Consider the following 13,660-nt stretch of genomic DNA (forward strand, 5'->3'; position numbering starts at 1 on the left):
TTCAGAGTTTTAACACCCATGCCGTCCAGTCCAGGTGTTGACATGTATTTCCGAATGCGGCATAGCAGTGTAGTTAGTAGGACAGACTTGGGGTTTTAGACTCTTTCGAGTTATCTGGCTCCATTTAACAGCTTGTATAACCGTGGGTTAAGTGAACCTCTCCTAACCTTGGTTTCTCAATTTCCTCTCTGTAAATGGGAGGAATGATAGCATTTACCTCCTGGGGTGGTGAAGAAGAATCATGGGGCAGTGAAGAAAGTCGGAGAATTCTCAGTGCTCAGTAAGTAGTCAGCTGCTGCTGCTTTGCCAGGAGTCCTCTCGGTCCTTCCCTTCCCTGCGGCCCCACAGCTGGACGACCAGCTGGTCCTAGGGCCCTGACCCAGCATCTTCAGAACACATCCTGAAAGCTCTTACTGTCCAGCCTAGAACAGACCACACCTCTCCTGCAGTGTCACAACAGCCTCTTAGTCTCACGGATCCTGTTCTTACACACCTACCATCCATTCATCCCACAGTAGCTGAAATCATGTGTTATACCATAAATCAGATTGTATCCTTTTTTTGCTCAGAACCTTCCAGTAGCTTACTGTTCTACTTAGTATAAGATCCACAGCCCTTGGCGTGTCCTAACTCCTTACACTATTTGGCCTCTGCCCCCTTCATCTTCCAGGTACCTACTTGCCCGTTAGTCTCCAGCCACACTGGCATCCCTTGGGCCCTTTGAGTATCTCAAACTCATTCCTGCCATGGCACCTTACATGCAGCTGTTGTCCTCTGCCTGGAATAATTTTTCCCCATCTTGCGTGACTGACTTTTTCTTGTATTTAGGTCTTGGCACAAATGTCATCTCCTCAGATAGGCCTTCTCTGAGTACCAGCTGAACTAGCCCCCTCCGTTACGGTTTATATGTACTGTCGCGCTATTCCATTTTACTCTTCTTTCTCTGGAATATCTTTGTTTGCGTACTAACTACTTGTTTCCCCAGAAAGTAAGTTCCCTGAGAGCGAGGCCCTCATCCGTCGTATCCCCTTGTGTCTCTAGTGGCAGAAACCGCGCGCGGCACTTCACCGAGGCTCAGTGTACGGCTGCTGGGCCGGTGCGTCCGCGCTGATCCTGCAGTGATACTGCTGTTACTATGATTGCTTCCGTCCTGTAGGTGCTTTTCTGCTTTGGGCCTGTAGCAAAAGCTCGATTCCTGCATGAGACCAATGAGATTGCAGACCAAGTGTCTCGGGAATATGCAAGTATTATCCTCCTGAATTATTCAGTCTCTCAAGCTGAGATTTCTCTTCACGCGCAGCCCCACCACCCCTGGCTTTCCAGCCATGGCTCGCGCGCTCTGCTCTGCCCAGCCCACCTCCACCTCCGAGTCAGACCGCTCTGGAATGGCTTGCCAGACCTCATCCTTTAAGCCCCATGAAGGTTTTCAGCTTTCTGGTCTTTTAGCTTCCTCGTCTCTGTGGCCTTCCTGTCTAATAAGCCCACAATAGTCAGAATGGCTCCTGCGGTGCTGACAGGCTAACCAGAGCCTTCTTCCTCGCCCACAGGGAGGAGAAGGAACGGACTTTTACCAGGTCCGAGCTCGCCTAGCCGTGCTGGAGAAGAACTACAAGCTGGCTGAGATGATCTTCTTGGAGCAGGTGATGGGAGCAGAGGGACCAGATTGAAGAGGGGAGCTGGGCAGGAGGGGGAGTGAGGCAGCCTGAGGGGAGGAGAGAGCCCTGGGGAAGAGCTTTTAGAAAGGTTTATGCAGCTAAAATGTCACTCCTTCCTTCTGGCTCTGCTCTGCGTTAGTCCTTATAGTTATGTCTTTATAAGCTGTCTGCTGCCTCCCCATCTGCCGCCTCCCCCCTACCCCAGAGCCTGCCCTGGCCGTGCTTGTGCACACAGGCAAATCCAGGGTTTGTGGGGCCTGAAGCTGATAGAATTTGAGGAGCCCTCCTTAAGAAATAATGCCTTTGAAGGGGCCTATGCAAATAAGGTGCCCTGGGGTTTAACCTCCTTCTGCTTTCCTGATAAATCCGCCACTGCTTGTGCCTAAGTCAAGGGTGAGGCTTTCAGTCCCCCTGGGCTGGCATCATACCCGGACTGAGGATAGCCTGCTGATCCCTGGTGCTCCTCTCACTTCTTGGTGTCCCTCTCTCCTCTGCCCGGGTTCCCCTAGAATGCCGTTGAGGAGGCTATGGACATGTACCAGGAGCTGCACCGTTGGGATGAGTGTATCGCTGTGGCTCAGGCCAAGGTACTACCAGGTCTGTCTTCTCCATGGTGCTCGCAGCTCAGTTCCACCAATATCCGAAGCCTCTTCTTACCAAGGAGGCTATAGGAGCTGGAACAGGGTCGGGCTGGGAGTTGGCACGTTGGTGACCAGGAGGCTTTCCGTTGTTACAGTGGGATTGGAGAAGCTTGGGAAGCAGCACAGGAAGGTGGAGGTGACTTGTCTTGCCTCTCTTGCATGTCCAGGGGCACCAGCCCTGGAGAAGCTGCACCGGAGTTACTACCAGTGGCTGATGGACACACAGCAAGAGGAGCGAGCCGGTGAGCTACAGGAGAGCCAGGGGATGGACTAGCAGCCATCAGCCTCTACCTCAAAGCCGGGCTCCCTGCCAAAGCTGCCCTGACTGGTGCTGGCCCGGGAGGAACTGCTAGCTAACACCGAGCTGGTAGAAAACATCACTGCAGCCCTTATCAAGGGGGAGCTGTATGAAAGGGTATGGCTGGCTTCCCGTTCCTGTCCCTCTTCTCCAGGACTCAGCCTCCCTCCTACCCAGGGGAGTCCTGGAGTGCATAGCCCCCCAGAACTGGTGGCTGAGTCTCTACCTTTGGGGGCTGATACTTGATTCTTAGTGTAGTAGGACTGTTGTTGTAGTCATGTGGTATGTGTCAACAGGCAGGTGATCTCTTTGAGAAGATTCGAAACCCAGAGCGGGCCCTGGAGTGCTACTGTAAAGGCAGCACATTCATGAAAGGTGCTGCCCCGGACAACCCAGCCTTCCCTGTTAGAGTCTTGCCTGAATAGTCCCCCTGCACCAATTTTGTGCATCTGTTTTGGTGGATCGGCTCAATTCTCCATCCCTCCACTTCTCACCTATTTTCCACACCGCATTTCCCTGAGTCCCATCCCTGGAAGGCTTCGCTGAGTGCCCTCTCTGTCCCTGGCCGCGGTGGACCTGGCTCGGTTGACATTCCCAGTGGAAGTGGTGAGACTGGAAGAGGCCTTGGGGGATCACTTGGTGCAGCAGAAGCAGCTCGATGCAGCCATTAATCACTACATTGAAGCCAGGTAGAGGGGTGCAAAGGTGACTGGGTGTGAGGTCCGAGGTGATGGGGCAAGTGAGGGCACCGAGGCTCCAAGAGAGATGGCTACCATGTAGGTTGGAGTAGGCTTGAGGTGTCTCCCTACCTCTACCTGTCTTCCTCTTGCCTCATAGGCTCGGATGCCTTTCCCAGCTCTGCCAGGTGCTCCATTAAGGCAATAGAAGCTGCCCTGGGCGCCCTGCCAGTGGAAGAAGGCCATTTATGTATTAGATCTACAGGACCGGAACACTGTCGGAACACCAAATACTATCCCCGCATGGCCCAACACTATGTGTCTCTGCAGGAGTATGAGGTGAGGAAAGTCCCTTGCTGGAGCTGGAGGCAATGCAGTACCGAATGAGAAGAGAACCCAGAACCGGAAGTGGGGGCCCCTCACCAAATCCTTCTTTCTGGGTCCAGCAGCACCAGCCACCCTGAGCGAGAAGAAAGCAGTTTACTTCCCTTATTTCATTCCAACATAACATAGACCCCTCTCCCAGATCTATAAAGCGAGTCTCCAGCTCTCTTCCTATGTAACTCCATGGGAGTTCCAATGTGGAATTGCCCTGTGTTGCAGAAGCACGAGGTCCTTTTAGGTCCTTTTAAACTGCCTGTTGTATTGTCCCCATTCTGGTTTTGGCTGTTTTTTTTGTTTTTGTTTTTGTTTTCAAAACAGTGGAGGGTGTGAGACCCGATAGCCCTCTTTTCTTCTGTGTTGTGGACTAAGGGTCGGTCCCGTCCCCTCCCCGTCACCCCAGCTGAGGTTTGCTCTCCCCTCTGCAGGCCGCTCTAACACTCTTGCTCTAATGCTCTTGCTCCCGGCCTTTTGTATCTGCTGTCTGGAGCACAGATTGCGGAGGAGCTCTACATTAAGAGAGACCGAACAGAAGATGCAGTAGACATGTACACTCGGGCGGGCCTCTGGGAGCAAGCCCACAAGGTAGAGAGCGGGGTGTGGTTCGTCCGAGGGCTCCACCTCCCTGGGGCCGTCCCCACTTTCCTTGGGCTCTGATGTCCCCTCTTCACTGGCCTCCTTGAAAGCTGAGAAAGAGCAAAAGATAGAAAAGTCTGGAGCCCTTGGATACCTAGCCACAGGGAAAGGCAAGGATGAAGAGGCCCTTGTTCCAAACCTGTAATTCTGAAGCGAGCAGAAGGGTTTGGGAGCTGGGGAGCCCCAAATGCCCCTCCCCAAGCTGTAGTCACAGTGGCAACTTCGTTCCCTGCCTGCGCCCAGAACCCGGTGGGTACCGCGGGAGCATGGGAGTGGGAACATGTGCCCCAGCACAGGCATCTCTAGGCCTTTCTGCCTGAGCAGAATATAGTCCTGACTTTGCTCCTTATGGTCTTGGAATTCCCTGGACTGACCAGGAAAGCATCCGTACACAACCCCTGTGGTTGTTGGGAAGGTTCAGAGTTGCTGGGAACACAGGTCACCCCCGAGTCGCGCTTCCCTGGCCACTCTGCAGCCCCCCTGCTTCCCTCGGAAGCACGCCGGAGGTGACTGGGGCTCTGTGTGTCTGCACAGCTGGCAATGAAGTGTATGAGGCCGGAAGACGTGTCAGTGCTGTACATCACCCAGGCTCAGGAGATGGAGAAGTAGGGCAAGTACTGGGAGGCGGAAAGGTGAGCCGCGGCCCCAGAGGAGGTGTGCGGGGAGAGGGGTGCATCTGAGGATGCGCGCTGTCTGCCTAGAAGGCAGTGATCTAGGAATCTGGGTTGAGGCGGCCCCGGGTGTCTCTCCCCTCCCCAGGCTCTACGTGACAGTGGAAGAGCCTGATCTTGCCATCACCATGTTCAAAAAGCACAAGCTGGGTGATGATACGATCCGCCTGGTAGGGAAGCACCACCCAGATCTCCTCAATGACACACACCTACACCTGGGCAAGGTGAGCCCTTCTCCGGTCTCGGCCATCTCTTCCCCGAACAGGCTCCACGTCCCCCTCGCCCCATCCTGACCCTCCTTTCCCCAGGAGCTGGAGGCTGAAGGCCGACTGCAGGAGGCCGAGTATCACTACCTCGAGGCTCAGGAGTGGAAGGCAACAGTGAACATGGACCGGTCCCATGGGCTTTGGGAGGAGGCCTACACTGGTAAGGAGTCCAGGTCACTCTGGGGACACGCCTGTCCCTCTTCCCCACTCTCAAGTGACGCATTCTGAACTGGTCGTGGGTCTCTTTGAAAAATGTCCATACCGACAGGCAAAATTTCACATGTGGTAGGAAGGGGTCTGTGGACTACCTGAAGTCCATCCTTGGACCCTGAGCAGCTAACAGACCCCAAAACTGAGCCCTCTCCCTGTTCTAGTAGAAAGACCTGACCCTTGTCAAAGCTGCAGTCCGGTCAGAGGGGGGAAGGGAGCAGCCCTGTGGCCCTGCGTGGGAGGATTGCCAAATGGCTTTGCTTCACAGGTGGCCCAGGCTCACGGAGGAGCTGAGGCCCACAAGCACGTGGACTATCTGTGGGCAAAGAGCCTGGGAGGAGAGTCCGCAGTGACACTGCTTCCTAAGCTCGGACTCCTGGAAGCTGCCGTTGACCACGCCGCCGACAACTGGTAAGGCCCCACGGCTTCTCTCCACTGGCCCCTTTCGAGACAGAGCCTCTACATAGACAAGGAAAACTGGCTGTATAGCTGAGAAGTGTTTCTGAAAACGGAGGCAGGAGTAAAGAAATCCTTGGAAGAACGTGATGGAGAGGCAAGGAATGAATCAGTAGCTCTGCCCCTGTTCCCGGGGGCTCAGAACAGTGTTTAGCTGTTCTAAGAAGATGGAAAGTGATCAGCTTTTTTCTTCTTTTTCAAAAAGACCTTTTTAAGTAATTACTATACCCAGTGTGGGGCTTGAACTCAACCCGAGATCAAGGGTCCCTCATTCTACAGACTGAGCCAGGCGGGTGCCCCAGAGAGAAGAACTTTTAAAGCGAAGGTGCACTAAGCCAGTAATTGACTTCTGAGTAAGGGAAGTGGGCTTCTGTTAAATGCAAAAAGAGCTTTTCTTAAGCAAATGTTACAAAGACCAGTAATAATCCTGCATCGAGTCAGATGGCTGAGGGTAGTCTTAATGTTTTAGAGAGACAGTTTTTCTGCTAGTATAAATGTGGCTCAGGAGGAAGTGGTGGAGAACCCGGAGCCCTTGCTCCCGAGGCAGAGTAGTGCTGTGAGGCTCACTGCGGTCCCCTGCCTCGCGCCCATCCCATTCCTTTATGCCCACTGGTCGCAGGAAGCACAGGCTTTTCCAAGTGTCCCCGACCCACGTCCTCCTTTACGTGTCTGTGCGCTTCTGTGTCACTTCACATGGATTGTCTTCTCAGTCTGTCCTTTCCCTCCCCCGGCCCCGTCTCTACCCTTCTGATTTCTCTTGTCCTGCTCCCCCTCTTATAAAATGAAAGTACTGAGTAGGCAGACCTTACCTACACCTTCCATTTCAGCTCATTTGAATTTGCTTTTGAACTCTCCCGGCTGGCCCTCAAGCACAGAATCCCTGAGATTCATCTCCGATATGCTATGTACCTGGAGGATGAGGTATGGATGTGCTCCTTCTCCCTTGCTTTTGACCTGGACCTGCTCCTGTCTCACGGCTGCCATGACGGCAATCTGCCGCTGATCGTGTGTGGCTGCCCTTCTGTCCCTGCAGGGTAAATTTGAAGAGGCCGAAGCTGAATTCATCAGGGCTGGTGAGCCCAAGGAAGCAGTCCTCATGTGAGTTACCCATCAATTCCTTACTCCCGTCCTCCCAGCCGCAGCCCCAGGACCTGGCATTGCCACCTTCACCTGAACCTAGTACCAATAAATCTTCTACCCCCTCTGACATGGCTGCTTGTCTCCCACTATTGAGGCCTCAGTCCTGTGCTGAGCCTCCCTGTGTCCTCTTCTGGGAGCAGGTTCGTCCATAACCAGGATTGGGAGGCAGCTCAGCGTGTGGCCGAAGGCTCACGATCCTGACAGTGTCTCCGAGGTGCTTGTGGGGCAGGCCCGGGGACCCTTGGAGGAGAAGGACTTTCAGAAAGCAGAAGGGCTGCTGCTTCAGGCCCAGAGACCGGGCCTGGCCCTCAATTATTATAAGGTAGGGCACTGGATTCAGGGCTATGAGGGAGAGGAGGAGAGAGTGTAAGAACCCACAGAGCACTACACTAACCAATACTACTGGGAAAGATCCAGAGAGTTAGCATTGGAGAGGGGGAAGGAGACAAGAAGGAAAGAGAGGTGCAAGGACCTAGGGATCCGTGGCCCATAGTATAGAGCACCTGTGTGGCAGTGGGAAGGTGTCATGCCGGCCTCTGCCTTCCTGATACCTGGAAATCTGAGCAGGAGGCTGGATTATGGAGTGATGCCCTGTGGATCTGCAAGGACTATGTGCCGGGCCAGCTGGAGGCTCTGCAGGAAGAGTAGTGAGCGGGAGGCTACCAAGAAAGGGGCCAGGTAGGACGCCAGGAGGCAGCAAGTGTAGCAGGGCTAGAGGGTGGGTCACAAGGTATGCACAGGATAGGCCACGCTGCCCAGCCTGTTCTGGTCACGTGTACTCTCATCTCAGGGGCATGGAGGGGCTCGTGGACCAAGCTCGCCAGTGGGAGCAGGCTGGAGAGTATAGCCGTGCCGTCGACTGCTACCTCAAGGTGGGGACTCAGGCAGCAGCAGCCTGGTGGAAAAGTGCTGGATGAAGGTGAGGCAGGGCTCCACCCTTCCTGGCCGTCCACTTCCCGGATCGCTCTCACAGCCAGCATTGCTCCTCAGACATTGCTTTTTCCTCCTGGGCCTCTCAGTTTCACTCAGGTACCTGCTGAGTGCTTGCTAGATGCTAGAGCCAGAACTATGAAAACTATAAAAGGGGATCTGAGGCGGAACCCCTAACAGCCATGAAATTGGGGGAAGTTGGACACCACTGTCGCTCACTAATTGAGTACCTCGGTGAAAACTAAAGGATGTGATTTGAAGTGGAGTTCAGAGGAGGGTGAGGTCTCGACCTGAGAGGGAGGGAGGCTTTGTGAGGGAGGGGGTAGACCTGGGACCAGAGCTGGAAGGGCAAATCCAGAGGCCAGAGCTGGGGCCAGATGGAAGCCAGGAAGAAAGCAGAGTCTCCTCCTCTACATAGAAGACTCCTAAAAAGAAGAATCTAGATGGTTAAGCCAAGTCAGTAGGTTTCATCAATTCCTAAACATATATATAATCACATTTTATTATCTTAGAAATTGGGTTGCATGTGAAGTTTTGTGGTTTTTTTTTAAAGATTTTATTTATTTATTTATTTGACACAGAGAGAGAGAGATCACAAGTAGGCAGAGAGGCAGGCAGAGAGAGAGAGGGGGAAGCAGGCTCCCTGCTGAGCAGAGAGCCTGATGTGGGGCTCGATCCCAGGACCCTGAGATCATGACCCAAGCTGAAGGCAGAGGGTTAACCCGCTGAGCCATTCAGGCGCCCCTGCATGTGAAGTTTTAAATGATGTATCTGGGGTACCTGGGTGACTTGGTGGGTAAAGCAGCTGACTCTTAATTTTCGGCTCAGCACATGATCTCTGGGTTGTGAGATCAAGGTCTGCATTGGGCTCTGCACTGGGTGCGGAATCTGCCTTAGATTCGCTCTTCTTCTCCCTCTGCCCCTCCCCGCTCATGCTATCTAAAACAAAAAATAACAAAAAATAAGTAAATGATGCATCTTTGATTCAGAGAAATATGGTATTAGAGGAGTTTGAGGGGGATGTGGAGTCAGAGCCTCCGATCCCGGGTCTGAACTTCTACTTCTGCCTGGCAGCTTCGGAGGGGGCTAAGGCTGGAGGGAGTCACATGACAGGACTCCCTCCTCTGAGACCCCGCCCTGGGAAGCTGTAGGTGGGGTTTGGAGCCCCAAACGTGGCTTCAGGGCCCCTTCCTCGCGTTCCATCCGTTTGCGCGACACCCAATGTCCCTTCACCCTCCGTTCCCCACTCCAGCACGACGAGTGGTCTTTCTAGGTGGAGATAAATTATCGCCCCTTTATTTATCTTGAGAAATTACAGACCCATTCCCGCCCTTCCCTCCCCCCTGGTAGAGGGGCTTAGAGGCTCTTTGATTGCTGAGGGTGCAGGTATCCGAGGCAGTGGCTGAGCAGGAAAGCAGCCAGACAAGGGGCAGGTCGGTGAAGGCTTGAGCCAGTCAGTGAATAATGGGGACGAATCTCTTCTCATCTGTTAGCTTCAAGCCTCTAAACTTGGCCTGTTTGGGAGTATTGTGTGTGTGGTCCCTAGGAGACGTGTTTGAGGAGCCCTTGCAATCTTCAGACAGACCATATCTGAGCCTCTCCCTGGGGCAGCTGTGTTTGAGTCTCTCCTTAGCGGGACTGTGATGGGTTCTCGCAGAGGGACTGAGATGGGTTTTCCCACACCAACTGTACTGGCGCCTTTCAAAGTGGCTCTGTTGGCTCTGCTCAGAATGACTGTGTCTGTTCCCCTCACACAGACTGCGTCCACTTCTTTCAGAGGGACTACAGTGAGTTCTGAGGAACTGCGACCACTCCTCTCAGAGGGCCTGTGCTGTCTTCCCTCAATAGGGCTGTGTCCTCTCACCTCCAACGGACTGTGATGAGTTTTCTGAAAGAGACTGCGACATCTCCTCTCACAGGGACTCTGATGGCTCCTTTCAGAGGAACTGTGATGTCTCCTCCGAGGACGACTTCGATGGCGCCTCTCGGAGGGACTGCGATGGCTCCTTTCCGAGGAATTACACGGGGTTCTCTCCCTTACAAAGCTATGGTGGTTTCGCTTCTTGGGTGTGAGTTTCTCTTCTCTTCCGGCAAAAGCCATAATTCTGCCTGCTGTCTGGAATGCTTGCTTTAGACCTTGAAAAAGCCGTTGAATGAATTTGGGTTGGGAGGATTTCTTAGATTGTCTTTGTGAAGAGGCAGTAGTTGTCTGAGATGCTCCATTCCTCTTCCTTCTTAACTGGTCTGGTAAATCCCGAGAAGAACTCCGTATTGTGGTTCTACCATTTGTGTAGAACTTTGTGTTTTGTGTTCTGCCTCCCGTAGTGATTCTTTTCTTTGGGTATTTTGAACTACGGGTCTTTTTGGTTCTCCTTTTAGCCCATTTTTCATCCTGATTGCTTTCAGAGTCACTCTCTGGTAGAGAGTGAACTTGAGTAAACTCATAGTGCCCTGGCCCTCCTAATTGTCAGTCTTTCCTGCTAGGGCAGGGCTCCTATACTGTCTTTGCCTGATGTGGACTTGTACAGGAGCAGGAGACTGGGAAGATACAGACTGGAAATCCATTGTAGAAGTAGGACTCTTGGAAGCTCGAGTATAGACTTTAGCTTTCCTTAGTGATGGTGATATAGAACTCCTTGGTGTGATGGATCTGTCTCTTCTGTGGTACTTTGGGACTTGGGATCTTTTCCTAGTTCGCAACCTAAAGCCAAGACTCACCTTAATCTCTCCGTGGTTTTCGGGAGTGCTTACAAGGTGGAGCTGTGGATAGATAAGAAGGTAAGACCCCAAAGTGCCCTGTAATTTATGACTGGCAATTAAGTCCTACACATAGGCCACACTGTAGGCAGATAGGGTATTTTAAAACCAGACCTGAAGTTAGAGGTGGAGGTACATTGGGGGGTATTTGACTCCTTAACAGTTTTGCTGCCATTTTTAGCTGCAGATCTTGTAGCAACTGGAACTGTTCTGACAAGTCAGTCTTGGCCTGGGGAAGATAACTTGGCTTGAGACAGTGTTGGGACTCAAAAATCCTTGTCTGTGAACTCTGTGAGTCTCACTCTCTTCCATTGGAACAGAATCTTTCCTAGTGAAAACTATATTGAAGGAAGACTCTAAATTTACTGGGACAGGAGGCTGGCCATCTGTACATGAAACAGGCATGTGCTGAATGACTTCCTGGGATATGTCACTAAGCTTCGAACTTTTCTTTATTTTCACGCTAGCCCCAGAGTGTTGCTGTATTATAGAGGACATGGAGCTACGTGTCCACATCCTTAAGGCTATTCTTTGTTCGTGACCATGATAGGAAGTGTGTCTCTGAATGTAGTTTTTGGACACTGAAGTCTGAGAAATAATACTTCGACTCTTCTCTAGCAGACTCTTGGAAAGTTCCATCAGTTCCGCAGGAACCCCAAATAAATTCTGAATAGATTGACAGATATCTGCAGTGGCTCTTTCCGTTAAAGATGTTTGAGAACAAAGATTCCTTTCCATAGTGGTTCCCAAGACATTCCCCAACCCTAGCATCTTGGAGAGATATTTTCTGGGTAGTCGCTGTCTCCAGGAGTGATTCTCCCAGACATTCTGTTGTCTGCTCAAGACAGACCAGTTAAGGCCTCTTTGAGTTCCTGATCCTGACTGGAAGGTCCTAGATGGTGATCTCCAGCTTTGCAGTGGATGTTGGGATAGGCGCTGGAGTGAATTCTCTAGCTTCTCCACCTGCTTCTTATCAGTCCTCTTAGATATGACACCCACTCCTGGGATCTCAAAATGTGGGATTTCTACAATGTTAGCTATCTTATCAGAGGGTTGATTGTGAAGGGACAAGGGAAGGGTTGAAGTTTGTATCATAGTAGGGTCTATAAAGTATTCTTCAGACTGCAAAATATCTGTCCCAAAGTTTTTTATATCCAAGGGCCCTTGACACTTCTGGCATCTCCAAATCACAAAGGCTTCCTAATTCAGATGCTTCGACAGAGCTTGAGATGAGCGAGTTTGAAGTGTTCTGTAGAAATCTAGAGAAATAATTCCCTATTTGTAACTCCTCTCTTGAAATAAAATCCTCAGATTCCCTATTCTGATATACCTGTACTAGATTCAAATCCTCACATTCCATGATTTGAGGAGGCCCTATTTTATCCCCATTCCTTTCACAGCCTGAAGCCCTTGTTCATGAGTGAACACTGTAGATTCCTCCAAAGGAAATGCTGGCTGTGAGAGTGATTCTGAAGATTTCTCTTCGGTATTTGGCCTCAGAGTTAGTTCTACAGGTTCTACCATTTCTTGAAGATGTGGCCTTGGGAAGAAATCCAAACAATCCATTACTTCAGTAGCTGATCCTAAGGAGACTCCTATTGGTTCTGCAATCTGAGGAATTGGTAGTGGTGCTAATTCCTCAGATTTTACAATTTGAAGTGGTGGCCGTGGGATTAACACAGTCTTTACAATTTGAAAGCCTGTCAACTGTCATTATATCCAAAATCTGGTGTGTTGGCTCTGTGGTTAATTCCTTTGATTTTACACTTTGCAACCATAGCCCTGAGGTAAACTCAGAAGGTCTCACATCTTGTACTTTTGGAGTCAGTTCAACATAGTCTACCATTTGAGAGGTTCCCCTGGTGTTAATGCTACAGACTTTACAACCTGAAGTGGTGGCCCAGGAGTCACTTTCACATATTCAACAACTTTTGGGGGCTTATTGAGGTTATTCCTATTGGTTGAGCAGCTTGAAGCTGTGTCTTTGTAGATCCTGTGACTTGATCTAGCGGCTTTGGACTAATCCTCATAAACTCTGTAATTTGACCCTGTAGTCCTGGAGCTATCTGTGAATATTTCATACTTTGATTCTGTGACTGTGTCAGCCCCATTGGTCCATCCCCTTGCTGCCGTGTCTCAGATGTGAGCTCTACAGATTCTGCATGTCCTGTAGCTTGACCTGTTTGCCTTGGGGACAAATCTAAAGATTCCTCCCTTTGAAGCCATTGTTTAGAGGTTGAACCCACAGATTCAGGAACTGGATATCTTAGCCTTGGTGTCATCTCTGAAGATTCTGGGACATGATGTAATGACTCTGTAGTCAGTGCTTCTGATTCTTCCCTTTGCAGTCTTTCTCGGAGATCACCTCCGCAAATGCTAGTGCTTGAGTATAGGGCCTTGGAGCGCTCTCTGTATATGCAGTGGTTTTACTTATTGGCTTTGGGGTCATGCCAAGGAATTCCTTCTCTGTTGGCCTTGCTTTGGGGGTCAACCCCATAGTTTCTGTAGTGTGATGCTTGGGCTCTGGTGTCATCTCTTCAGATCCTGTAACTTCCTGCACTGGCCTTGTATATGATTCCCCCAAGTCCTTAACTTGAGGCCATGACTGAGAGAGCAACTCGAGAGTTTCTGGGATTTTCTTTAAGGTTAATTCTAAGGATTCAGAGCCTTGATTCCTTAGCACATGAGTCAGATGAACAGATTCTGGGACTTGAAGATCTAGCCTTAGAGGCACTCCTGAAGATTCCATGGTTTTACTTGTTGACTTTGGGGTCAACCCCACAGATTTTTCTACAGTTTCATTGCCTTGATATGCCAACCTTTCTGTGGTATGATAAATTGGTACTGAAATCAAATTTACAGATTTGGAGACTTGATGCTTTGGTGTTGGGATCACCAGATTCACAGATTTAGGGACTTGAGGCTTTGGTGTTGGGATCATC

At 51.0% G+C, this 13,660-nt stretch overlaps 1 protein-coding gene and 1 pseudogene across 1 annotated transcript; one reads left to right on the forward strand and one right to left on the reverse strand.

The window, feature by feature from the left end:
• The window catches only part of LOC125109390 (intraflagellar transport protein 172 homolog), a 31,067-nt pseudogene extending 22,930 nt beyond the window's left edge, over positions 1-8,137 (forward strand).
• Positions 8,138-8,641: 504 nt separating this feature from the next.
• LOC125109387 (uncharacterized protein C2orf16-like) lies at positions 8,642-11,956 on the reverse strand. Its single transcript, XM_047746301.1, is given in 5 exon segments — positions 8,642-9,753; positions 9,756-10,428; positions 10,431-10,769; positions 10,771-11,018; positions 11,021-11,956. Coding segments are annotated over 5 exon segments (2,391 nt in total). The 5' UTR covers positions 11,814-11,956; the 3' UTR covers positions 8,642-9,415.
• Between the last annotated feature and the right edge of the window lie 1,704 nt (positions 11,957-13,660).

This window comes from Lutra lutra, chromosome 9, assembly GCF_902655055.1.
Source record: "Lutra lutra chromosome 9, mLutLut1.2, whole genome shotgun sequence".
In the NCBI taxonomy this organism is placed as follows: Eukaryota; Metazoa; Chordata; class Mammalia; order Carnivora; family Mustelidae; genus Lutra; species Lutra lutra.